Raw genomic sequence first — 25,653 nt, 5'->3', positions numbered from 1 at the left:
GTATTAGTGTGATTTATGATTTATATACACAAAATATGGTAATGTGTGGACATGTGTTTATGTAAGGGGCGGCTCCTAGAACGTCAGTTAAACTCCACCTCGTATCTCTGTGAAGAACAGTAACACTACAAATGGGCAAGATGTGCGTGACGTCGGTTTGTGTGTATTATGTGTGTGTTCTGTTGTTATGTTCTGACCGCTTGGCTAACCAAAAGCATCAGTCACCTGGGCAGATGATTCTGGGTACTCGTCCACACCACGGGAAGGTGGGCCAGTTCCAGTAGATAGGACACCTATGGTCTCAGAGTATGAGACAAAAAAAAATAATAAATAAATAAAATAAAATAAATAAATAAATAAAATAATTTTTTTTTTTTTTCCTTTTTCTTTTCCATCTCTGGGGCCCACTCCAGAGGGAAAAATTAAAAAAAAAAAAAAAAAACCCGAAAGGAAGAGAAAGAAATGAATAAAAAGAATTAACTAAGATAACAAAATAATAATAATAATAAAAAAAATGAAATAAATAAATAGAAAAAAAATATATATATATACTAAGTATATATATATTGGTTTTTAGCATATATACGCAAACATGCATACGTATATATATCAAAAAGTGAAAAGGGAAAAACCAAGGAGGGGGAGAGAGATCAAGAAAAGGGTAGATCTTAGATCTTCCAGTTGTGCAGCCAGTAAGAACGGCAGCATAAAAACACTTCGGTGCCTCCAGCCAGATGGATCTTATCAACCTCGTATCACTGGAATCATACTTTTCCTTAGTTCAAATACTCTTTAGCAAATACCTGGAGCATCTGAAACTTACTGCAGTCTCTTAAAAATATAGCTTCTTCTCCTGGAGCTATACTCTCAAGAATTTCACGCATCGCTGTCCTGGCATTGTCATATATTCGACAATCATATAGTATGTGCCGCCAGCCTTCCCTGGCCCCGCAAAAACAAAGGTCCGTGTCACTTAGTCCTAATGCCCTGTGCATTAGGACTAAGTGACACGGACCCGTGCCCTGTTAACAAAAATGACGACTGTAAACTGGGTGTAAACCAATTGCGAACCTTTTTATTATTCAGAAAAGTCACGTTCGGGATAAACAAGTTGGTCACTCTTCCAGTAGTTATGGAATCCCATCTTGTCTGCCATAAATTGATTATTTCATTCATACATCTTTTCTTTTCGCCTCTGCAGTCAGAGCGAATATTTATCTCTATACCAAAAAGTTCTGTAGGAATTTCCCTCTTAATACGGTAGCAAAAACCACGATACAACAAATATAGATCCAAGGGTAGCGCTCTGGCCAACACCTGCAGCGCGGCAGTGGACACCGTTCTGCACACTCTTACAATACCAAGAAGCATGATGCGCTGTATGGAATTTAGTTTAGCCCGAAACGTAGCTATTTTAACTCTATGGAACCAGGCTCCTGCAGCGTACGTAGTTATAGGAAGGAATACTGCCTTGTGTGATAGGCCCCAGTCAGACTTTGAAATTCTAATGATAGCACAAGAAAATTTCCTGATTTTATTGCTTAAATATAATAAGTGCTGGTGAAATGATAACTTACTGTCCACAATAATTCCCAGGTATTTGGTATCAAGGACCATAGGTAACTGTACACCATTCAACTTGATTTGAGGAGGTCGATTTATATCTAAAGCTGTTTTAAATAACATCATTTTAGTTTTGTAAGGACTAATAGCAAGCTTAAAGCTTTGAGCCCTAGAACTTAAGTCTGTCAGCACACTACTAGCTCTCTGTTCTAAGAGTGAGCGAGATCGTCCTGCAATCATAATTGTCAGATCGTCTGCAAATGCCAGCACCTTACAATTAGGTAATGTGCGAACCAACCAATTCTGTAAAACTAGGTTCCAAATAAGGGGTCCCAAGACGGAGCCTTGAGGACATCCTCTCACAACCTGTTTTGGTAGCTCAAAGTGCTTGGACTTCACTAGCACATATCTATTTGAAAAGTAACTCTTGAAAAGCATATATAATTCCTTGGAACAATCAGCGTTTCTTAACTGAGCCATCGCTGCCTCCCACCAAACAGTATCAAATGTCCCTTCGAAATCCACGTACATTACTAATTCATATTTGGATGTAGAATTCTCAATATGCGTTCGAAATGCCACTAGACAATCTTCACAGGATTTCCCAGGAGTGAACCCATATTGCTGAGGCGATATCATATCCTGTTGCACTAGCAGGTCGGTTAACCGTAATGCCATTAACCTTTCAAAATCAAAAAATATGGTAATTCTTAACCAAGCGTATGTAGGTTCTCCGTTAGAGTAAGTTGTTACGCCACTTGTACTTGTTTGAAGAGGTCTGGGTTCGATACCCGCCATAGATTAGTGGAATTTCTAAAGGCCTCTTCAATCGGTCGGCGAACTCATCTCAGTTGGAAGGAGTAGGTTTCCTCATAAGTTATTCTAGGTTTCTCAGCGGCCACAACATGATAATCTGCTGGAACCTACATAATACGCAGTGGAGTCATAATTTTTTTCTTTTATGAAACCCAAAATCACGAGAGGTAGTACAACCTATAGTATTTAGTATCGTGCATGGATTGAAAGTTGAGAAGATGAAAGAAGATACTTGTTGACATTACACTTGAATTACTGTAGATTGTAATTTCAGTAAATACGTATGAAGGAAGGTTGTTCCAGAAAATGGAAGTTGAGTGAATAAATGAGGAAGAAGGAAAGTTGATTCTGTGAGTTTGAAGTTGGACAAGAAAAGGATGCTGATTAGTTTCGGCACGTGTTTGGACTGGTTTGGAAGAGAGAGGGAAGGAATTACGGTAGATAAGTCAGAAGAACAGTGTCCATGGAAGTATCTACAAAATGGCATGCAGCAGAAACAGAACGTGTATGAGACAGAGAGTGGAGAGACTCTGTTAGAGATGAGTCATTAATTAACCTAACTGCCCTATTTTGAATGGAATCTAGAAGCGTGAGTGGCCGTTGAGGATACCTCCCCCACACGTCAGAACGATATTCCGTGGTAGGGCGGATTTGCTATTTGTACAGATTGAGCACATGTTTTGAAGAAAAGTAATGCCGAGAGCGAAAGGGAAACCCAGTTTTTTTATATGCAAACAAAGCAATATTTATGATGTGCTTATGCCAAGACAGATTAGAAGGCACAGTAATACCTCCTAGAGATATATAATAATGTCTAGAATTCTGAATATAAGCATAAGAAAAGTTTTTTGCGTGATATAAGACAGGATTGGGTTATGGGTTAAATTGCTGATGTGTCTAAAAAACAATAACTAGCCACTACGACTACGATCCAAAAGATGAGATTTGTTTGCTAAACCTTGTCCATTCCTCAGAAGGCAATTCTGATTTTCCAATTAAGAATTGCCTTCCGAGGTTTTCACTAATGAATGAATAAGTTTAAGAATTACCCTCTATATAAATATTATATATTACTTATAGAAAAGATTATATATGTATAAAGTGTATTTGTATGCGTTTTATATGTACAGAATGCATTTATTTTTAAACTAACAATGTACTTTTCGACTCTCTTTAAAAACTTGTATTTAGAGACATGGACACATTCCGTATACGTCATGTGCTCACCCATACCAGATATTCAATATCTGGTATCCATGTATTCGATTGTATTCTCTGTGGAAGACATTTTCCTTTCTTCTTATACGACTCTTTTTGTCGTTTTTAACAGTGCAGCTCTCAAGCAGGGAGTGCTCTCTTCGTTTTGTTATATTGAGGTTTCTGAAGCGTCAGTAGTCCACAGCAGCTAATACATGGGCGATATTTTAGAATGACAACAATTAATATGATACAAGTAATACCCGTCAGCACCTATCATAAATCATCTGTAATGCAATAAGATCCTGTATCTGTTCAAATCTTGTAGCGTTCATATTTCTTCGCATTTCTTCTGAGAGAGGTCCAGTTATAACGCAACCCGATTAATTCCTAACCTAATCATATCAACCTTTAGTAGATGTGGCTACCTTCAACGTAACCTCTTTTTACTTTAAATGCGCATTCTAAAATCTGTCTTGTAGATCGAGTTAGATGTTTAGCCAGTGTAACTAGGAAAATTAGGAATCATAAGGTTTATGTGAACTGCATACATTTCCTAGCTGTTTCTGTTTCCTGTTGTTTAATTGGATGAAAAATCATACGACTAACATGACCACGGTGTGAAAAAAGCCCATATAGGTTTTTTTCTCGTCCTGATTCTAAAGATTAGTGGAATACAAAGTGTCTAGAAACAGTACTAGGGCCTTTCAGTAGTATCATGCAATGAACATCTTCAATTAATTTAAAATGCGACGAACTCAATTTTTTTTATCAGCTTGTGTAAATGAAAAGAATTCTCATGGGGTATGATCAGGCGAGTTGTCTTTCTGCATGAAATCTGCTAATATTCATCTAGTTCCTAAAAAGAGTGATTATTATTCCATTGCATTTATCTCCATCTTACTTTTTTCTGAAGATATGGAGAAATCCCTCAACCTCCAACTCTTACATTATCTCGAACTTCCATTAGCTAATCAACGATCGCCAATATGCATTCTATCAGTATTGATCACTAGAGATACCTTGGCCTATGTTACTCATCTTTGGGCAAATTCGAAAGAAAGTTTGATTAAACTCAAGCAGTTGTACTTGGCATTGCCAACGTTTTTGATGTTGTTTGGCATAAAGGTCTTCTGAACAAGCTTCAATCTTGTACCTACTGCTTTTTGCAACTTAGTAGCGAGTTTACTCTATCTGAGCGCTTACTACGGGTAATAAAAAAAATAAATGTTTTGTTTACGCTCAGGGACTACCATATAAAGTCATATGCCATTATTGAGAGAGAGAGAGAGAGAGAGAGAGAGATCTGACCATATAAGATCAGATATCTCCCCCTCCCTTCTAACTTCTCGAATAATTCTGGCGTTTCCAAAGGTTCCATCCTCTCTCGCTTTATCGATGATGGCATATTGCATTCTATCTTATGAAACCTTGAGAAACCTATCTCTGCACAAACAGCTTTTAATGATCTACGTGTAATGCAATAGGAAAATTAATTATTCTATCAAAATGCAGTTACAGCCAGCATACACTATTTCAAGTTGTGACTTAATAAGATATTCCCCATACGGACGAAGTTTGAAAGCTTTACTTTAGCGACTTTGTTGGAAGGTGCTCAGACACTCTTCCCCGCAGCCTAGATCGCATCCAATCGCTCATGATGTTATCATTATCGATCACTAAGCCAGGCACATATAAACATAAGTGATACTAAAGTGCTTTAGAAAGTCGAAACACATGTCCCGCTAGTATCAAATTTCTGATAGTGCAGTTCATCACATTTTACCATCTTTTAACAGAAAATAATGCAGCCTAGGTTACCAAATTGCTTCATTCAAAACTACTTTTATTAGTATGCCGAAATTAAATATAATAAAATCCAAAACAGCACAACAGTAATGAATTTTGGCATGGATTCTACGCAATTATAATGCACGTTTCCAAAAAGCCTTTCTGTAAGGAAATTTTTGATTACTGGCAACAGACTCGATCATTTCGAAGCTTCTACTTATTACTCATAAGAAGGATGTCTGTTATTAGCGAAACAAATAGAAGGATTAATTTCTTGTGAGGAATTAAATCATAAATCTGCTCTGAGGAGAGTTAATTAATTAACTGTAATTAGTTTTGGCAATTTCCTTTGCGTGATTACAATAATAATAATGAAAAGGGCAACTGCTCCCACTAATACTAGAACAGCTAGCGTGAGGTAATTAGGAATCTGTTTTCGGCTATATTTATACACTTAGATAAGAATCAGCCTAATCGCATAGAGTACAACTATAAAAGTTACATTCTACACATTGCGGTTCGAGTGAAATCAAAGGCCAGATAAAGCAATTGATGTAATGATACCCACAACATCTGTTATCAGTTTTCATCTTCTTTTCTGTGTGGAATTAAAATCTGGTATAAAAATTGCCATATAGAGGCGGCAAAGGAAATAGTAATCGCGATTAGAAAGAGAACAAATCACTTGGTGTAAACATTAAGCTTATTAAAAATGTTTCGATAGTTTGTTATTTTTCAAAGTTCCCATGATAATCTACTCTGAAAATCCATCCATATAGAGGGAGATGGCAAAACTATTTTTAATTTAGAAATAGCAAAAACGGAGTGTGAGTTAAAGCAGTTCTAAGTATTTTGTTGCTGAATCAAAAATGTCGAAAAAGAGAAGGAGAAACTCATGAACATTTCACAGACAATCACTGCTTTTTAACTACGTAATTTCTTTTTGTTTCTGAATGGATATTTTTTATAATATAAAAATTACTTAACTGAGTACTTCAGTTACATCCTATTCATACTTATAAAGAGGGCTCCAGAATGGTTTAATTTATTCGGCTGTTCTGTGCTACTACCTGGACCTCCGAGAGAGAGCTCTGCAAAGTACGATCTCTTTCTCTCTCTCTGTCCTTCTGTGCTGACATTGGTTATGATAGCTCTCCTTGCACACTCTTTTTGCGGCTGTGTGTTCGTTAACGTTAACTATTGAAGAGTTTCTTTAGCTGTTTTTTTTTTTTTTAATAGTTTCAAGGTGAAATAATAATTAACTTTTGTAATATTGCTATTTGATTAAGTGTGTGTGGATTACCGCATTGGCAGAGCCAATTTGGCTGCCATGTGGCAACGATCATAGTCGGCGGACACGTAATTTAGCGGGAAACGTAATTGGGTTTTCCTGCTGATAGTTACTGTATTTCTGGTGTTTCTGAGTTGATCAATTATCTGGTTTAAAATATGGATAAGAAGAAAAATCCTAGAGGTGGGGGAGGAAGAGAAGAAGAGCCTGGCACTTCCCCCCCCTCTCCTCGCGAGTTCCCAGGCTACACGGAGAGGTGGCTAAAGGGCCAACAGATCCAAAGCATAAAATGAAGGCTGTTAAAGCTGGTTCAACTTCAGTTCAAGGTGCAACTTTCAGTTCTAATCCAGGAGTTAGTGGTACAAGGAATGAGGATAAAGATGTAGGTTCCATGACAGCTGTTGAGGTTCTGAATGGTGTTATAGATCAGGGAACACAGAGTGAAGAGATCAGAGAGGATATACAGGATTTACAGTTAACATCAGAGCCAAAGATATCAGATGCTTCAGAGGCTCATTCACAATTTCTTAATGTTGATGTTGACAATTCTTCTGGGGATATTAGCAGACGAAGCATAGGTACCCATGTCAGAGAGAGCAACATAATAGTCAACAATATATACGAGCAAAGATGCAGATATGGGGATGTAAATACAATATATGAGTTGATTACAAAGTTAAAGAAGATTGTGGTTGATTACACCACGAACGAAGCCAACAAGGTTATAAAGACAGCATCAAATTTTATACTAGATAAATGGGTTGACATGGAGATAATCACTACAGCCTTGCTCATTGATAATGAGCGTTTGAAGGCTAGGATTGATGAGCTACAATTAAGAGCCAATCTATTCGATGATCTTATTAGAGATCAGTCCAAGCTGTCAACAATTGGAGAACAGCAGGCAGTTTCTTATGCAGATAAATTGAAATCAGGTGTTGTAAAGGGGCAATTGGGTGCTCAAGTTGTTTTAGAGGATCATGAAGGTGTGTCAGATGGAAGTCATTGGCATCAACCTAAAAACATTCAGCAAAAACAGGGCAATACTCAATTTACTTCCAGTCAAGAGGTGAAGGATGTTGTGGCTCAATCCCTGAAAGAAGGCTTTAAGGACATAAAATTAGAAATTTAAAAATGATAAGAAATAAGGGAGTGCTGATTGAAACAGTTAAAAGGGAGGATTTGAATAAAATTATCAATTCTGAACAGTTAGTAAATAAATGTTTAAAACTAGACAACATTAAACTTTCAGACCCTTCAATTTTAGTATATGATGTGCCAAAGGATGTGGAAAAGGAGGAATTTTTTGAGGACTTGTTTTATAAGAACTTTAAGGATTTTGGTTTTACTGAATTGGAAGTTAAAGAGGGTGTATTATTTAGATTTTGTACTGGATCTAAAGCCAGGTATAATAATTGGGTTATAAGTATGAATCCAAAATTATACAGGTGTATCTTAGCTTGTGATAGGTTATACATTGGGTTTGCTTCTTTTAAATTCAGAAAGTTTGTAATAATATCCAAATGCTTTAAATGTTTGGGATTCGGGCATTTAGCTGGTAACTGTACACATAGGACTGTGTCTTGTGGGCATTGTGCCCAGGGGGGGGCATAAATATAGTGATTGTCAAGATAAGGATGGTACTCCAAAATGTGTTAATTGTAAAAGGAAGGGAAGGATTCATGATCATTCTATAAGAGATGTTAATTGCCCTGAATATATCCGGGCATTGGAAATTGCAAGTATGCGAATTAATTATGATGAATAATGCTAGTACGTATGATCATAGAGTAAATTATTTAAGAATTGTTCAATTGAATGGGCAAAAATCAAGAAATGTCATGGATGAGATTGAAGGAGGTTATGATATTCTGTGTTTCCAAGAACCTTATGTAGGTACATTTGCAAACTCTTGTAAGGTCACTGGATTTCCAATAACTGCTCATGTTATACACACTACTGTAGTTAAACCTAAAACTGCTATTGTAGTTTTTAATAAGAGTTTTAATATCACTGTTATATCTAGTCTTTGCTCTGAACATGCTACTTGTATTCATGTTTCAACTAATGTGATATCATTTTATTTAGTATCTCTATACTGTCCACCTTCATTTAATATTGATATTTCAGTGCAATACTTAGAAAATGTAATGAATTTTGTAGCTTCTAGTAATCTTATTTTAGCAATGGATGCTAATGCAAAATCACATTTGTGGTATAGTGATATGGTTGATTATAGAGGTGTTCAATTAGAGGAATTCATTTTATGTCATAATTTAAGTGTTTTGAATGAACCTTTTAAACCATATACTTTTGATAACATTCATGGTGTTTCCAATATTGATATCACCTTAGTAAATAATCAATTAAATAGAAGAGTCAGTTCTTGGGATGTTGTTACAAATATGACTAACAGTGATCACAGAGCTATTGTAATAATTATAAATTTATCTGAAATTAGCAATACAGATATGTCAACAGATGATACTTTGAGATTTAATTATAAAAATATTAAGTGGGATAAATTTAAAGGTGCTGTGTTGGATAGTTTTTCAATTTATACTAGGGACAATTTAAATTCATTAACTGCTTCTGAATATGCATTTTTTGTCCAATCTTCTATTTTTAATGCTTTAAATTTGGCTGCTAAGAGAAGAAAACAGAGAGGTTATAAAGTACCTTGGTGGTCTTTGGAGCTATCAGTATTAAGGAGGGAAGTGTTTAGAATGAGGAAGCTTTTTCAGAGGGTTAGGAGTAGAAGTAATAATGAAGCATTAAGGTATAAAGAAATGTATAAAATTAAGAGGAGAGAATACCATAAGGCAATCTCTGAACACAAATTTAATGCATGGAAAGAATTGGTTTGTACTACTGGAAATAGTGAGCCATGGGGATTGTTGTTTAAGTTAACTAGAAACAAGTTGAATGTTAATAATTTAATTAATACTGTGTATTCAAATGATACTGAGTCTACTGATTGGTATTCTACAATTGCTACTATTACTAGCACTTTATTTTTGAATGACAATTGTGGGGAAGATAGTGTACAGCAGCAACAAATTAAACAGGGGAATGAACAATACACTGGATCATCTGAGATGGAATTGTTTAACATTGATGAAGTGAAATTTGTATGTTCTAAGGTTGGGGATAATAAAACACCAGGTTTAGACTTGATTGAAAATAATTGTGTTAAAAAGTTTGTTGGCTTGTGTCCAGAAATAATGGTTAATATGTATAATAAGTGTTTATTGAAAGGAGTTTTTCCAGGATTTTGGAAAATTGCTCTGTTAAAATTATTACAAAAACCTGGCAAATTGGTGACTGGTTCTAGGGGTTATAGACCCATTTCTTTGTTAGCAAATTTGGGCAAAATATTGGAAAGATTGTTGTTGTTAAGGCTAGAGAAATTGTTCAACGAACAAAATCTTCATTTTAAATATCAATATGGTTTTAAGAGAAATAGTTCAACAGAGGATGCCCTACGCGATTTGATTAATTTTAGTGTAAATTCTGGTGAGAAATATGTGTTAGCATTATTTATAGATTTTGAAGAAGCATTTGATACTGTATGGTATCGAAGTGTGCTTTTTTCATTAAGAGAATTAAATTGTCCCAATTTGTTATACCAAATTATTAAAAGTTATTTAATGGATAGAGAGATTATTATAAGATCCCAACATTTAACTTTTAATAGAATTATTAATCGCGGTTGTCCACAAGGATCTGTGTTGGGTCCTATTTTATGGAATCTGGTCTTAAACTAGTGGTTAAGTAGAACAGTCCCTAATTGTTATAAGGTGGCTTATGCTGATGATTTAGTTTTGTGAGTGACAGGAAGATCTAGAGCAGTATTAGAAAGTAGAATGGAGGTTATTGTTCAGGATTTAACTGATTGGGCTACATTAAATAAACTAAAAATTTCATCTTCTAAAACTGTCATGATGTTATTAAAAGGAAAATTAGACTACAACAGACCACCTCGATTATTAGTAAACAGTAAACAAATTCCTCTTGTTTCCCAGGTAAAATATTTAGGGGTTATCTTGGATGATAAGTTATTATTTTGCCAACATTTGAATTATTTAAGTAGGAAAATAAAAACTTACACTGCTTCTATAGTTAGGGTTACCAGAAAAGATTGGGGATTAGGTAAACGCATTTTGTATCTATATTATAAAGCTATTTTTATTCCGATTGTGTCGTATGCTGCATCAATTTGGTAAGTTCGTACTGCCAATGTAAAATTTAAACAAAAACTATTATCAATACAAAGAATAATGTTGTTAACTATTTTGCGTGTTTGTAAGACGGTTTCGACTAATGCTCTACAGGTGATTGCGGGTGTATTGCCTTTGGATTTAACAGTCGTATATAGAGCTTTTTGTTATTTTATAAGAAAAGGAATACAACTTACATTTCTGGGGATTACTAATGAAGTTTCTTCTGCAGTCAGCAAACAGAAGAAAGAAATTTTGGTGAAATTAATTAAATTATGGCAGGACCGTTGGGATTCCAGAAGTACTGGTAGAGTAACTTATTTATTTATACCTAGTGTCGAATTTAATTTTAATAACAAATTGCATCGCTGATTTTATCCAAGTATGGAATGCTCATATTTGATTACGGGGCATGGTTCCTTAAAAAGTAAGTTGCATCAGTTTAGTTTAGTGGAAGATCCTTACTGTGTTTGTGGACGGTTGGAAACATGGGATCATATCTTATATGAATGCAATTTATATGATGAATTTAGATTAGACTTATTTAATCTGGTACCTAATTTTATTAGGGGTTCTGAATTAATTTGGCTGTCTAATGAAAGGAATTTTGTAGAATTTCAACGGTTTTGCAGGTTGACATTTAATAAAAGGAGTATACATGTTGTTTCTAATACTGACTAAAGACCTTTTTTTTTTTTCCTCCCCTCCTCTGGATGGATAGGCATTCTGTCTTGGAGGCGGGGAGAAATTTTTTTTTTTTTTTTTGGCTGGCCTTGTGGAATGACCATGAGGCGGGATTGTTGCACTCACTAGTAAGATGTATTCTCCTAGTTGGTGCATTTTTTTTTTTTTTTTTTTTTTGCTGGCTCTTGGGTGTGGGCACCCCAGGAGCGGGACTGCTGGCACCCACCAGTCTTGCACCCTTACTGGTGGGTGCGGGATTTAGGAGCAATATGCACAGCCAGAGTTAATAGATCCAGGCATAGCTCCTCGTGCCAGTGATGGGCACCAGGTGGTAATTGCCCAATGGACTATCACCTGGTGGCAGAGTAGCCTGTTTCACTTATAACACATTACACACACTTACACTAACAGGCCATTATGAGAACATGATATTATATGATAAATTGGTGGAGATGGATGTATGTCCGGGTGCCACCCTTCGACAGTTAAATACATACATACATGTCCTTCTGTGCTATTATAGTGTCAGGAACATTAACATTGAAGTTAGAGAAGTACATAGCATGGTGTTTATAAACGAAATGACTTTTAAGTTTACTATGACAAAGAAAACAATTCTAAAATTAGTTATTGTTGTGCTAAAGTTTATAGCAATTTTTTTTATAACAGGGCTGTTTCTAACTGCTATCCTGAGGTGTATAGTAAAGGAACGGCGTGAGCTAAAATTTCACCAGGCGTAAATCAATGTGATATTAATTTCTGGGATTATCTCAAGCATACACTGCTCTACAAAATAAACAGAATTTTTTTTTGTTTGTTTTTATGAATAATATATTGTGAACACGTCGCCGAAGGTTGATATAATATGCACACCCTATTTGATATAACAGACACATCCTGGCATAAAAATTCCGAGTATCTAATATAAGTTATCTACCACCTTACAGAGCCGTGCATTATGCAAATTATTCATGCCTATATGAACACAGGTTGTAACAACATCACTTCATTTTCATTTTTTGGTTTTATTCAATGGCATAGCCCCATCGGGATGGAAAGTCAACGTCTGTTGTTGTTGTATTTATCGGTGCATCAGCAACTTAGGTTATAATGCACTCATCGTTTAGATGATTCTTTGAGATGGCGGGCCGTTCGACGACTCGAAGCCTGGCTGGCGGAGGTGGCAAGTTGGTTAATATATCGGAAAGTGTCGTCTCGGCACTATGGAAGCAGTTTCAGAAGAAGGAACCATTATAAGAAGAGCTAGCCAAGATCGGCCGAGGGACACGTCAACCGGAAGAGACCGTTATCTGGCTCTAACAGCAAGACTGAACCTTGCTATGTCCTGTTACCAACTTTCTTTTGAGATCGCTGAGGCGATGTGAAAACATTTCCAACCAATTGTTAAGAATGCTCAATTCAAGTGGGCTCTACGCAAGGAAGCCAGTTGTTTGTATTCCATTAACCCCCGGTATATAGGAGAAACCCTGGAGACTGCCATACGAAAACAACTACCTTAAATCCCATTAAGCCCAAACCACCGCAGAGATCGTGGAAACTGGTGCGATGAACATGTGACTGATCTGTTCTTTTTTAGCCTAAGAACAGATTCTAGATGTTATTTCATATCGAGAGAATGAGAAATGAGGTACCATCCCTCCAACAAAAAAAAAAAAAAAAAATGGACACTTACGGTGGAGGTGGTGTTCGCTTGTGGGGAGGAATAAAGATCAAAGGCCGCACTCTGTAATTGTGCAGAGGCACTACAAATAGATCCTTAAACCCTATGTGCGAGATTTTAGGGGTGCGGTTGGCCCAGATTTTCTTTTCATGGACATAGAGCTCAAGTGGAGGAATATCCACCTCCACATAAGTGTCGTGGCCAGCATGAGCACTAGACTTAAATCCGATGGTACATGTGTCGGACGCTCTTGGGCGTCGCATTGCACGCCAACAGCCAACTACTCGGCCAATTTATCAACTAAGGTCTACACCTTCATATTAAATTTTGTCCTGTTTCATCGTAAACTGCATGAGTTACACCAGGTTTTCTACGGTTTCTGTTAATTTTGTCGAGCAGTGTAGATTATTTTAGAAGAATCCACGATTAAGTTTTGGCACTGAAGAAAGGGATTGAAAATCAATTTTTTTTTTCTCTGCCAGAGGAAACGTTGGAGCACGATCTTCGCAATTCACGCTACAACTGTGACACATGATTGATAAACAAGGAGAGCACATTGAAATTTTGTGACTATAATTTTGTTAATTTTAGTTCAAATGTCAATCGATGTTTCAAGACAAAACTTCGTGTTTTAAGCGTGGATTAAATTGTATGATGAATAAAGAAATCCCCCTGTGCACAATAATATTAATTTGGTTATTACTGTCTGATTTCGCCGGAAACTGCACATTTCAGTTATATTAATCTTTTAAGTCATATTTTTGAGATAACATCTACTCTAAGAGTGACTGTTATCTTAAAAATATGACTTAAAAGATTTATAATAAACAAATATTGACAATGTGCGTTTGTGCATGAAAATTGGTCCACCAATAGTATAAAATTACTTCTAAATTGTGCTCTGCTAAGAGTATCTACAAAAATATCAATATTAAAATAATTAAATCCTAGTTATATGTTGTACTTCCTGTATATTTCTATTGATTTTTTTTCCCTCATGATGCGTTGTTTTTCTTTTCATTTTGCAGTTGAGCCTACTTGAAGCGATGAAGGCAAAAGTACGCATGTCCATAACTGGTGAACGAAATGGCGAGCGAGGAAGGGTACGGACAGGCTCTGTTTAATTGGTATACACTCTTACTATTGTCTTGCTTGTTTTCATTTCAGCTTAGTCGCTCTCAGCTCTGACGTAGATGATAACGCACATGCCTAGCCGATCATTTTCTTATATTATGTATAGAAATGAGTTAAAGAGATAGGTGACAGTTGTAGTCGGAATGCAGAATATGAATATCTCTCTCTCTCTCGTTGCAGAAACAGCGCTCTACCATAAACAATATCCAATAATTTATGTTGTGCTTGCTCCAGTATAAAGTAATCACTGCAGGCTCGCTTTGACATTGATTAAAATTTTAGTTTCCATATTCCTTTATATATGTTGTGTGTAGAGAGAGAGACGCAGAAGGCAAGCATATTTTCTCGTTAAAGAAAAAGGTTCTAACATACACAAAAAAGGGTGGCTCTCTAATTGCATTAGAGAATTTTCATTTACGAATATGCCGTTTCTTTGATTGCCAATTTTTGTAGTTTTTGGTGTGTTAAAACTTTCCATCCTTCTGACAAGGTATTGTAAAACTTTTTAATAATTTCTGAGATCTGGGTATGTCTTCGTGTTCAACTAATATGAAAATAAGGCAGCGCCAAAATCACTGGCTGTCTTTTAGAAATTTAAGCCTTTCTCTTTAGATTTTTTTTTTTTTTTTAAATTCGGCATACTTTACAGAAATTCCGTGAAGCTCAAACATAATGAATCGTAATTTATTTATAACCCAACGAACATTGTACATATCTGCTTTGAAAAAAAATGCAAAACGATTGTCAAATCAAACGCAGAAGTCAGTTGACAAAGGAGAAAAAAATTCTTTAGAACTTTATATTCGAATTACCGGAATGCTTAAAATGTCCCCAAATCTCGCAGGTAGGTAGCACACTTCATATATGCACCGCCCTCCTCACACGTACTTGAAAGGCCAGGGTTTTTTATGGGCTTTTTTCCAGACGTGACCGAGTTAGCCGGGACGAAATTTGGGATTTTCTTCCAGCAAGTAGGAAACCGGCCACAAAACACACGCGATTTTATAGTCTTAATATAATTTTGCGATCATCAGAAATGTGACTGATTTTCAAATCTAATAGACTAGTGGAAACACATCAATGCATGCAGAATATAAACTTGCCGAAGTCATGAAGAGTAAAGGTAGACAAATTTGAATCGACAACTAATATAAAGAGGAACAATTAATGAATCACACGTCAAAGTGATTTAGTTTAAAAATAAAACTACAAATTATGTTTTACAAGGTCATGATAACTGAGCATGTTTGGTGAAAAGCTATTCAGAAATTAGGAATAACTTCCCGAGCGAATTTGTTTCCATAACTCGAAATTATCCTGAGTGTTATAACCACAAAATTTATCTCGGTCAATGTGATTGGTTGTTAAAAATACAGTTTCCTAATTGAAGTCACCCAGTCTATGTATTTTCTAGGGAAAATCCCTTTCCCAGTTGTTATTCCTATTGGCTCGAGTTCTTTTGCCTACCATTTCGAAAGTTCCTGAAACAGAACTTGAAAGATGAATGTTACGATAACATGATGTACATATCAAATTGCTTCACTCTTCTCTCTCTGCTTTTTACTAAAAACATTCTGTCGCAAAGGCAATGTACGAAGTTCGACTGAAGTTGTTAAAGTATGAAACGCTAACATTAAACGTATGTTATTGAATTCGCGTACTTTGATATTTATCTGAATTAAATAAAGAAAATCTGCCTTCTGCTTCTCGATATATGAAATACTAACGAAAACATTGTCTGGTTAAAATGTGAGAAAATACTTTCATAAATCTTTTCAGTGCACAATACGCAGTTAATGAACAGGGTAAGGGATTATCCTGTTTATTAACTCTTCCATAAATATGTTATTTTCAGGTGCACAGATGCAGTTAGGTTTATTGGAGAGCTAGGTACGGTAATAAGTTTGTGACAAGAGGATCTCACATATGGATCATATCAAAGCAGTCGTGGCAGAGAATTAAGCTTATAAGAGAAAGCTGGTTCTCCAGTAGCGTTTGTTTGATGATAAAGGAGCCGAAAGATTAATTGGTTTTTAGCACTTGAAAAGGCTACTTGTTAAACGCTAGATTTTTATTAAAATAAGAGCAAGACATTGGCAACAACTGAGGAACAAATGCTGTGAACTTGTATAAAATGAAATATCTTATTTCATTCTGCTCACAGATCGTTCTGTATTGACTAATATATTTATCACTCGATACAAAGCAATTAAATTTGTGTATATCGCTAATAACGTGACGAAAATCCAGTCCTGGAATTGACTGGAACTATCTGCTGTTTATTTGGGGAGACTATCCTAGTTCCTGAAGACAAACAATAAAAATCGGAGTTATAAAAGCGCACGGCACTTTTATTAATTGAAAATAAAGATTTTTTTACAGAGAAATATTCATGGAGAATAAAATGTCGTTGACCTAATCCTCCTGCTGATTTCAAAGTTTGTTAATCTCAATATACCAAGTGAATAAAATACTTTTAAATGAACCTATTTATCTTTTGATCGGCGATACCGAAACCAATCAAATCTGTGTTTCAATTGAGTCTTTTAATGGAATTTACATGAAAATACATCGTGCTTTCTTTGCTTAATTTAACTATATGTCTAAACAAACTAAGGCCGTTAGGCGTCACTGTATTGTCGGAAGACAAATTTGCCTTTTCCCCCTTACTGGAATAGTAAGGATAATAAAGAATTCTTCATTGTAATTTTCATATTTGCTCTTCAACTTCTAGTTACTTAAAGATTCTTAGCCTAATACCATTTGTCATGTATTTTGTTTGTTTCTTCGTTTTGTAGTCTAGAAAAGTCGAATTATATTTCCACAACCACAAATCCCATCTTGAAGGCATTATTGTATATTTAATTTTGTCGTTGTTACTCTTTGTTTATGAGATGTGATCATTTAAGTGTCTAATATTTTTCCAGAATGTGTATTCAAGTGTAGCTAAGGTTACTACAGCTCTGACAGATAAAAATAAATCTAGAAATCTGAGCAAGTGCTGCCACCCGATAAGAAAAAAATCACATTTATGGTGTAATGGATACGATCTTTGTCCTTATACATGTGGAGCTCTTTTGGGCATTTATATGGGCACATCGTGGAGAGTTAATCGGTCTTTATCAAGGGATGCATGGTTCTCCCCCTTCCGGATATTCTGTTTTTCATCCAACAACTTTATAAAGTAACTAAGGCACAGATGCCTCATAGCCTTAGTTACTTTGGTGCAAAGCAAAACAGTCACTCAGTTCATAGCCTCTAATGTCACGCCTCATATATGCGTTTGCCTGGTAAGTCTACATGGTATCTGAAGTGAATAATATTCTAGTTCTACTTGTCAGTAGCAGATGTCAGAAAAAGAACTTCCAAAAAAAAAAAAAAAAAAAAAAAAAAAAAAACGTATATTGAAGTATACGTAATTTGCATATTAAAGATGTATGCCTTTTGTTTCAAAAATCAATAAAAAATAAATAAATCCACCGTATAGGAAGCCTATTTGCATTATAACTACATCTGCAGCACTAAAGCTGTCTGTAATGGAATTACAATGAATAATTTATGAGCGCACTTTTCACCAGTATCTATCTTAAATGGGAATCCATGTCATAATTAGAAAATTAAACAATCATAACGACGCATGTATGAATTATCAATGAGTCATTATGTAACAGTGATAACGATGGATTATCTCGTAGGAAGGCTGTTGAAGTTACACAGACACGTAGAATAAAGTATTTCATCTTGTTCTTGAAGGTATTGTTAGCAGATGTAGGTGTTAATAATGTATTATTATTTCAGCGAGACTTCAATGAAAGTAATATTAGATTCAGCGTGTAATCAGCAAAGCAATTAAAACTTCCGTTCATTTATTTAAACAGGATATCGGCGACGATTGTTTCAAACTTCTGGTATGAATTATATTATTATATAATGTGCACTAGCATAGTGAGGGAGAGGAGGTCATTCCCAAAGGGGACTTAACCGTAGTTGAGTTTCGAATCGAAACATAACTTCTTTTTTCTCTTTCTTTACATTTTAAACTTATTGACTTTTTTATTTAAGAAAGTCGTTGCTGTTGTGGGCATATTCAGCTTTCTGAATTAGCATGTGATGCAGGTGACTTTTGTTCCTCCTTGATCGTGGTGGTTTGTTTATTCAACGCCGGTTCTGACCCTAATTTATTTATTTTTTGGACACACTGATTGCTTATTGTCTCTAGCCTTGCAAATGTTCATCTATTTTTTGCCCATCAAATAGCAAACTGACTGAAGAACACATACAATGACAGACATAATATACTGGCCCTTCATAGCCTTAGATGCTTTGGCGCTTAACGCACCATGCCTCTCGGTTGGGTTGGTTGAAGTTAGGCCTTCATAGCCGAGTGGTCATACGCCAGGGTACATAAGTACACGTGCCTTCGACTCCGATTTTCCAATGAACAATAATATAAAACTTACCTATATTGTTCCTATTAAAAATGCAGGTGGTTTTATTTTATAGCCATAAACATTGAATGGGTAAATATATCCTGTTTTCAAAATACTTTATTGGGTACATATTTGCGAAGCAGTTTTTTAAAATATTTTTTAGCATTTCGCTTAGCTGAGGAATTCACGTTTACTAACTAATCAAAATATACCTATAATATACAGATCAGTTTGTTCTCAGCCATCCTTTGCTACCTATTTCGCTCTTTTGCAGCTTCCGAGAGGAAAATCCTTGCGACCTTCCCCTGAGAACGACTAACTCGGCTACGTTGTGCAAAAGGTCGATAAAAATTCCTCGCTTTATTGATGGGATTACAGCTTAGGTCTTTCCACTCGGTGTGGGAGGATGGATTATATCCACTGCGCTACCAGTGAAGGCAGAGCATGCGTGATGTAAATCCATAATCATGCCTGACAAAGAGGAGGAAACTTAATAAACCTTAGGGAAGATTCGTCTGGGACATCTTTAATGTGAGCTTAAAAAAAATTAAGCAGCTGCAGGCTTAGACAATTTTATAAACTAATGTTCGTATGGATTCCTCACAGTTAATTATTTAAAATTGGCAATAAAGCAAGTGGGTGCTCACTCGAAACTTGTACATTTTTTTCTCTTAAGCTCGCTAGTCCCGTTTCGACATTTCATCGCTCAGAAAGGAGGTCGCATTGAGCATTTGTTGAGTTGGTCGGCGAATTATGTTCTCCATATACGATAGTATTTCTCTTAAGTTGTTAATGAAATTCCTGCCCGATTGCTTCCATATTATGCACTGATGATCCCGGTGAATAACAAGTAAATAACTTCATTCCTTATAAAATGCTTGATATTAAGAACTGTCGTCAACTAAACTTTAACTTAGTTCAATTCTATAAAAACAACACGCTTCTGAGACTAAGAATTCCGTTTGGCCAGCGCATAAAAAACAAAGTTCGAACCCTGTCGATATCATTCCCACACCAGGCGGAAAATCGACTTCCATCGATGAAGGGAGGAATTTTTATGGGCCCTTTTCACAACGTGGCTGAGTTAGTCAGTCTCAGGCAAGTGTAGCTTGGTTTTTTCTTTCTCCCGGAAACTCAGTTTTATCGTCCAGAAAATCGACTACAGAAAACACGGAGCAATATGACCTTAGTCGCTGATACTCCTAAAGCTTTACAACAATCCCCATCCATAATATGAAGAATTTTGGAATCAACTAATTCTGTAGGTGGTTTGCAGTTTTATTCGCGATTTGTCTATTTTTTATTCTTAAACTAGCTTTAGAACACACCATTGGGTGAATGTTACAGCGTTTTGGCTTCACCTGTAATAAGTCAATTTTGAGTAGCGGTAGCCAATGGAGTGCCCCTAATATTATTCAAAATGTGCTTAGTTTTGGAAATTTCGTTTTCTACCACATCTAAATACCGCGATCAATGATGTTTCAGATATCCACGTTATGAAATTTCCTTAGTGCTTCACAATATTTTTGTATTAAAGAAAGACCTGACTCTGCGTTGATTTATTAGCGTTATTGGCTGTTTTTGCTTTTGTGTAGTCAAAACGATTTTGATATAATTTTTCCGGCTTTCTTTCGAAACACATTTCGCTTTGATTGTAAATTAAATCAACTACTGAGTTAAGTTTAAAGCGACAGTTCGCCAGTTTCACTTTTGATTGTTAATTAGCAATTTCTGCACTTTTTGAAATAATAATTCCTTGGTAGGTTCACAAAATACATTGAAGTGTTTGTGAATTAGGGTTTCCAACTTTTTATTCTTTCTAGCGAGCAGTTACATTTTATGAAAAAATCTATAAAATCGATATTCCAATAAAGCAAGTCTTTGAACGTTTTCTACGCATGGCGTTTGAAATATATTGTTATGAAATGCTCTTTTGTCCTTTCTACGAGTTTTCATTTTTCTGTAACACTCATTTGTAAAAAGGACTGTAAATATACTTCATTATAATGCCTTTTGGCACAAAGCTAAAGAATGCGCAGCAACTATTTAATTAACCTCTGTTTACTCCTTCTCTATTTTTAAATATGATATTTAATATTATTAAATTTATCTACGATTACAGACAGTAATTTCTGGAAGTAATTATTAATTGTACTACATATTGCTATCTTTAGTCTGCTTTACTAAAAACAGACTTATTGAAGTTCTTCATAACATTATTACTGCGTGAGGAAGGTTGTTGCGGCTAGTTTAAATTAAAGTGTCAAAGCTAAAGAATGCTGTTGCTTAAGTGAGCAGGGTGCGAGGAATGGAGGGTAAAGAGGAGCGTGTGTAAGTATATCGCAGAAAGAAAAAGATCTTTAATAATAAAAGTTTCCTTAAAATCGCTATATAACCTAGAAGGGTAAAAGAGAGAAGACTTTTACGTCTCAGTGTCATGCAGATGCATTTCCTCAACTAATAAACTATAATAATATCTTCCTCTATGAAAAGCAAAGTTTTCTGACCTTTCTTTTGGTGCTAGGCTACCAAGTTCTATTCCACATTAAACGCTTCTCTGAAGAAAAACGCCTACTCTTTCGAAGAATCTTGAGAATAATGAAGAAAAGAAGCCACTTTAATCTTCGCTCACCCCACCAACATGAAATCGAGTAATACATCGAAATTTTCCATAAAACGTGTTGAAAAAATATTATATCATCCTTCTCCTTTTTTTCAATTCATTTATATTTTTATTCAATAATAATATTCACCAGCTAGGCCATGCTAATTTAAACCAGAAATGTTACGATAAAGGCTTTAATCACATGCCAATAACTTTTAAATTGTCTTTCAATCGCTTACAATACATGGTAAGTGATCGATTCTGCTTTTCAATTAATCTTATACGGAGTGTACTATGGATATTTTAGTAGACTAGACCTCCTTTGAGTTACCTTGAGCCCAATAGGCGAAATTTTATAAATTATTTCAGAATTAGAAGCCATAAATTCAAACTATGGGGAAAGAGATTTAGAATGGACTACAGGAAGTTTTCGTTTATCCAGCCTGTTGTTAATTACTGAAATAAGTTACCTTGGGGAATAGTTAAAGCTGACTGCTTAGGGAAATTGAAAGTTTAGCTGGACAATTATCTACTTGAGGAGGAAAACGTATAGGTTGTTTATTTTCTTTTAATTTTCTATTAATTATGTTTTATCATTTAAAAATAATCTATAGTTAATTATGAATTACTATTATTACTATTTATTATTAATTTATACATATATTTTTTGGCCAGCTAAGGAAAACCCGATGGCTTCCTTGCACTATGTAGCTAATACTAATAATAAAACTAAAACGATTTCTTTGATGAATATTTATGTTTAACTTTTCAATATAAAACTTTATGGCAGAAATAAATACTTGTTTTTGATCGAATTAAAGTTATATAATGTTAATAAAGAATATTAATTATTTTTGAAGGAGGTGAAACATTAATGTAAACAACTTATAAACACTGTTGCATAAGTTCATGCAGAATCTCTTCCATATTAACTGATATAAATCTGCTTAGACGCTCTTGTCTAAGAGATTTATCTGGTACAACCATTTGGACTGAGGATTGGCCACAGTATTCCTGTTTGCATAGTATAATTTGACACTCTAAATATATTTGAATATTTTTTGAGTAAGCCAGAAACTCACTCAGATGTACTTTTGATTGTGATCTGTCTTTTACTACACTTTTCTGAATAATTGATTGACAATAGTTACAAATATCTATTTTTAATTAATTATATAAACTAGTAGCTACTAGATTCAATTATCTTTTTGATTTTTATCAATGACACTACGGATAATACAAGTTCGAAATTCTTTTTGTAGACGATGCCACTGAAATAAGTACTTGTTAATCTTCAAAGAAGATTTTTGTGATATACCTGCACAACCATTCACTATAGACTGATCTAGTAGATCTAAACCTTACGATATACTACTTTAATGGTCCGAACCGGTGGCAGTCGTTGGTACGAAGGGTACTAGGTACTAAGTGTGGAATTATGAGACGATTTTCGTGGACAAATCTTCAGAAACTTTCAATACCTCCTGTTATCCGTATAGAACCTTTCGGTAGAAAATACATTCACTATATTACCATTCCTATATCAGTAAATAGTAAACGCAATCGTTTCGGCTGAAGGTTCTGCCCAAAACATTTTGGACTTTGGTCTCTGCATCCACAAATTTTGTAGGTTGTTTTCATCAAGCAAAACCGGCAAAGCGATGTAACATGTAGCTACAAAATTTGCAGACATTATGTATAAATGCCTTTGCCTTAGTTTCTGAGCGTTATTTATAAATAACCAAGTAATCTCTCTCACTCTTTGGAAAAGGTAAACTTTTACTAAATATAAAAAAATATATATATGAAGAAACTCTGCTTTCGAAGCGTGTTACAGCATAACAGTTGCTCTTATTTCATTCCTTCCTCTTATTAATACATGTGTGTGTCGAATAAGAACTGTATCATTGACATAGTTTGCAATGAACCTCCCTATTGTCTACGACACATACTTGTAATTTGTCTTAAACACAATCTTCACCTTTAAATTTAGCCTACGCAGTGCTTAACATCCGTATCAGTCCCATGGCTAAGCTGGCCGTTTGTGGCATGTGTAATTAAGTGAAATATATTCTGTAATTAATGAGAAATTAATATATACTTGCCGACGGCGGTCTAAACGGGTAATTCTGAGTTTATGGGCCATTTATAATAGCAATTTATGAACAAGAGAGATAATGGGATAAAGTTTATATGCTACACATTTATAACAGTGGACGTTTAATTGATTGAAGTGACAAAGACATATTGTTTCAGTAGATTTGCAATGGTTCCTATTCCAGAAAAATATTACATTTTGTTGTAAATAATGAACTGAATACATGAACGTAAAATTAATTAAGCACATATTTATATGATGAGGGCTTTCTTCTTCAAATGCATACTTAACAACAGGCAACAGCACATCCCTCTCAATATAAGGCCAGAACTAGATATGTACAAAACAGGAAGAGGTCAAAAGTGGGCAGGCAATAGTAGATATATCCCAGACAAAGAGAATGAGTCGCTACTTAGAACTTAATCGCGACAGAATGCGACAGCTACATGTTTGAATCTCGCAAAAGTGAACAATAGCGGATGTAATGAAAACATGGACGAAACAAGGTCATAGCAGCTTGCATAAACTATGAAGTAGGCAAAGAAAAGTCCATAAAATCAACCTTGAACTCCAGATCCGGACCTTAGTCTGATCTCATGCCTTTTGAATGGATTGGAATGCTGGACCATTACGTCTCTCTTCCAGCTGAACTGGAGGTTACACTAAAGGTGGAAAGGAAACGAATTCTTGATGCCAGCTACAAAGAACCGTGGAATAGGGCAAAAGCTGAGACTAGAATACATCTTATTAATTTCTTTATTAAAATTAGTGTTTCAATTGCACACGTGATGACATATGCAAATGATCGATCAGGCTATAAACTGGAAGTGAAAATAAGCAAGAAAAGGACCCTTTGTCGTGTGACAGATAGCATTATTAATAAAAAAGAATTGAATTTTGGCGATTTAGTAAGTAGTAAGGCTTTTGGGTATACTCGAATTAATGAGTTTGAACGGAATCGCATAACGGAGGCTGGATGGTCACTCGACAAAATGCTTCTGTTGGGACGAGATCCTAGGAAATTAAGCTGATGCTTAGCGCGTATGACCAGCACAACCGAGAAGTTTGTTTGTTTTTTTGGTTTTTAGGAGCATTAGCAACTAAGGCCATAATGCTCCGGGATATGCGGTGGTCATTCCCTGACCTTCCCGTATAATCCGTATTTGGAACTGAGAAGTGCACAGAATGAAAACAAGTTGGAATGAAATACGGTGAGGGATCGTTAGCGGTGATTCAAGCTGTGTGGCAATGAAAGAATGGCAGAATTGTTTTTTCTTGTGTTCAACGAAGGTTCATGAATCAGGAATCATGATGTGGGATGATAACCGCTCATTCTTGTTTCATAAGAGATAACCTATCTCTTATGAAACAAGAATTCTTTTGAATAGCGGTTATTTTTATTTTATTTGTTTTGTTTAATTAAATTTGTTTTTGACAATGTTATATTGAAACTGTGCTTAAACCAGTCTTTTCCATATGCTTAGGCGCTTTATTATTCAAGCACTTTTGCTTGAAACTCGCAAAAGTGAACAATAGTGGATGTAATGAAAATATGGAGGAAACAAGGACATTGCAGATTGCATAAACTGTCAAGTACGCAAAGAAAAGTCATAAAATCGTCTTGAAGCCCAGATCCAGACTAACGTTATAACTAACGTTGTCAGACAACTTCTCAATGTCAATGTGATTCTCTGGTGTGCCAGGTTTCATAATATGTGTCCTACGTGTTCATTAGGATGGTAAGACAATTTTAGAGCCATGCCTCAAATAGCCAAAACGATTCTGGTTTGAAGGGATTAGATAATTCAAGCATTGGAAAATAATTACGAAAAACGGATATTACGCTTCTTAATATCAAGACAAACAACAGTTTCTATCACTGCCGAAGGTGATCATACGTCGTACTCGTTTCTTCTGGGTTTCTGTTCTGAAGTTTTGATCATCTTTGATTTAATATTAATAAGGCCAAATGACGCAAAGAAAGATAACGTTTTCATCATCTAAAGATAAATAAATAATAATAATATTATTATTATTATAAAATAAAATAAAACAGCATATTCATACTCTTCCTATTCGCACAAAGTGATCATTTACTTCTACGTCTAATTTAGCTAAATTTACTAACTCTGTCACGTTGGGA

At 35.3% G+C, this 25,653-nt stretch overlaps 1 protein-coding gene across 2 annotated transcripts in view; it reads left to right on the top strand.

Annotated features, from left to right (window-relative positions):
* LOC150088046 (glutamate receptor 1-like) overlaps positions 1-25,653 on the top strand; it is a 630,662-nt gene that overhangs the window by 596,172 nt on the left and 8,837 nt on the right. Inside the window, exon 15 of one of the 2 annotated variants that reach the window (XM_090369308.1) lies at positions 14,272-14,346. In XM_090369308.1, the coding sequence (XP_090225434.1) occupies positions 14,272-14,346 (75 nt within the window). Of the gene's footprint in view, positions 1-14,271; positions 14,371-25,653 lie in introns of both variants that reach the window. The other variant, XM_090369309.1, reaches the window with a different exon arrangement.

The sequence above is a fragment of the Mastigoproctus giganteus genome, chromosome 3 (genome assembly GCF_048544385.1).
Source record: "Mastigoproctus giganteus isolate SK-2022 chromosome 3, ASM4854438v1, whole genome shotgun sequence".
Classification (NCBI taxonomy): Eukaryota; Metazoa; Arthropoda; class Arachnida; order Uropygi; family Thelyphonidae; genus Mastigoproctus; species Mastigoproctus giganteus.
The sequence above is the reverse complement of the archived record's forward strand: the minus strand, read 5'-3'. Positions and strand labels throughout refer to the sequence as shown.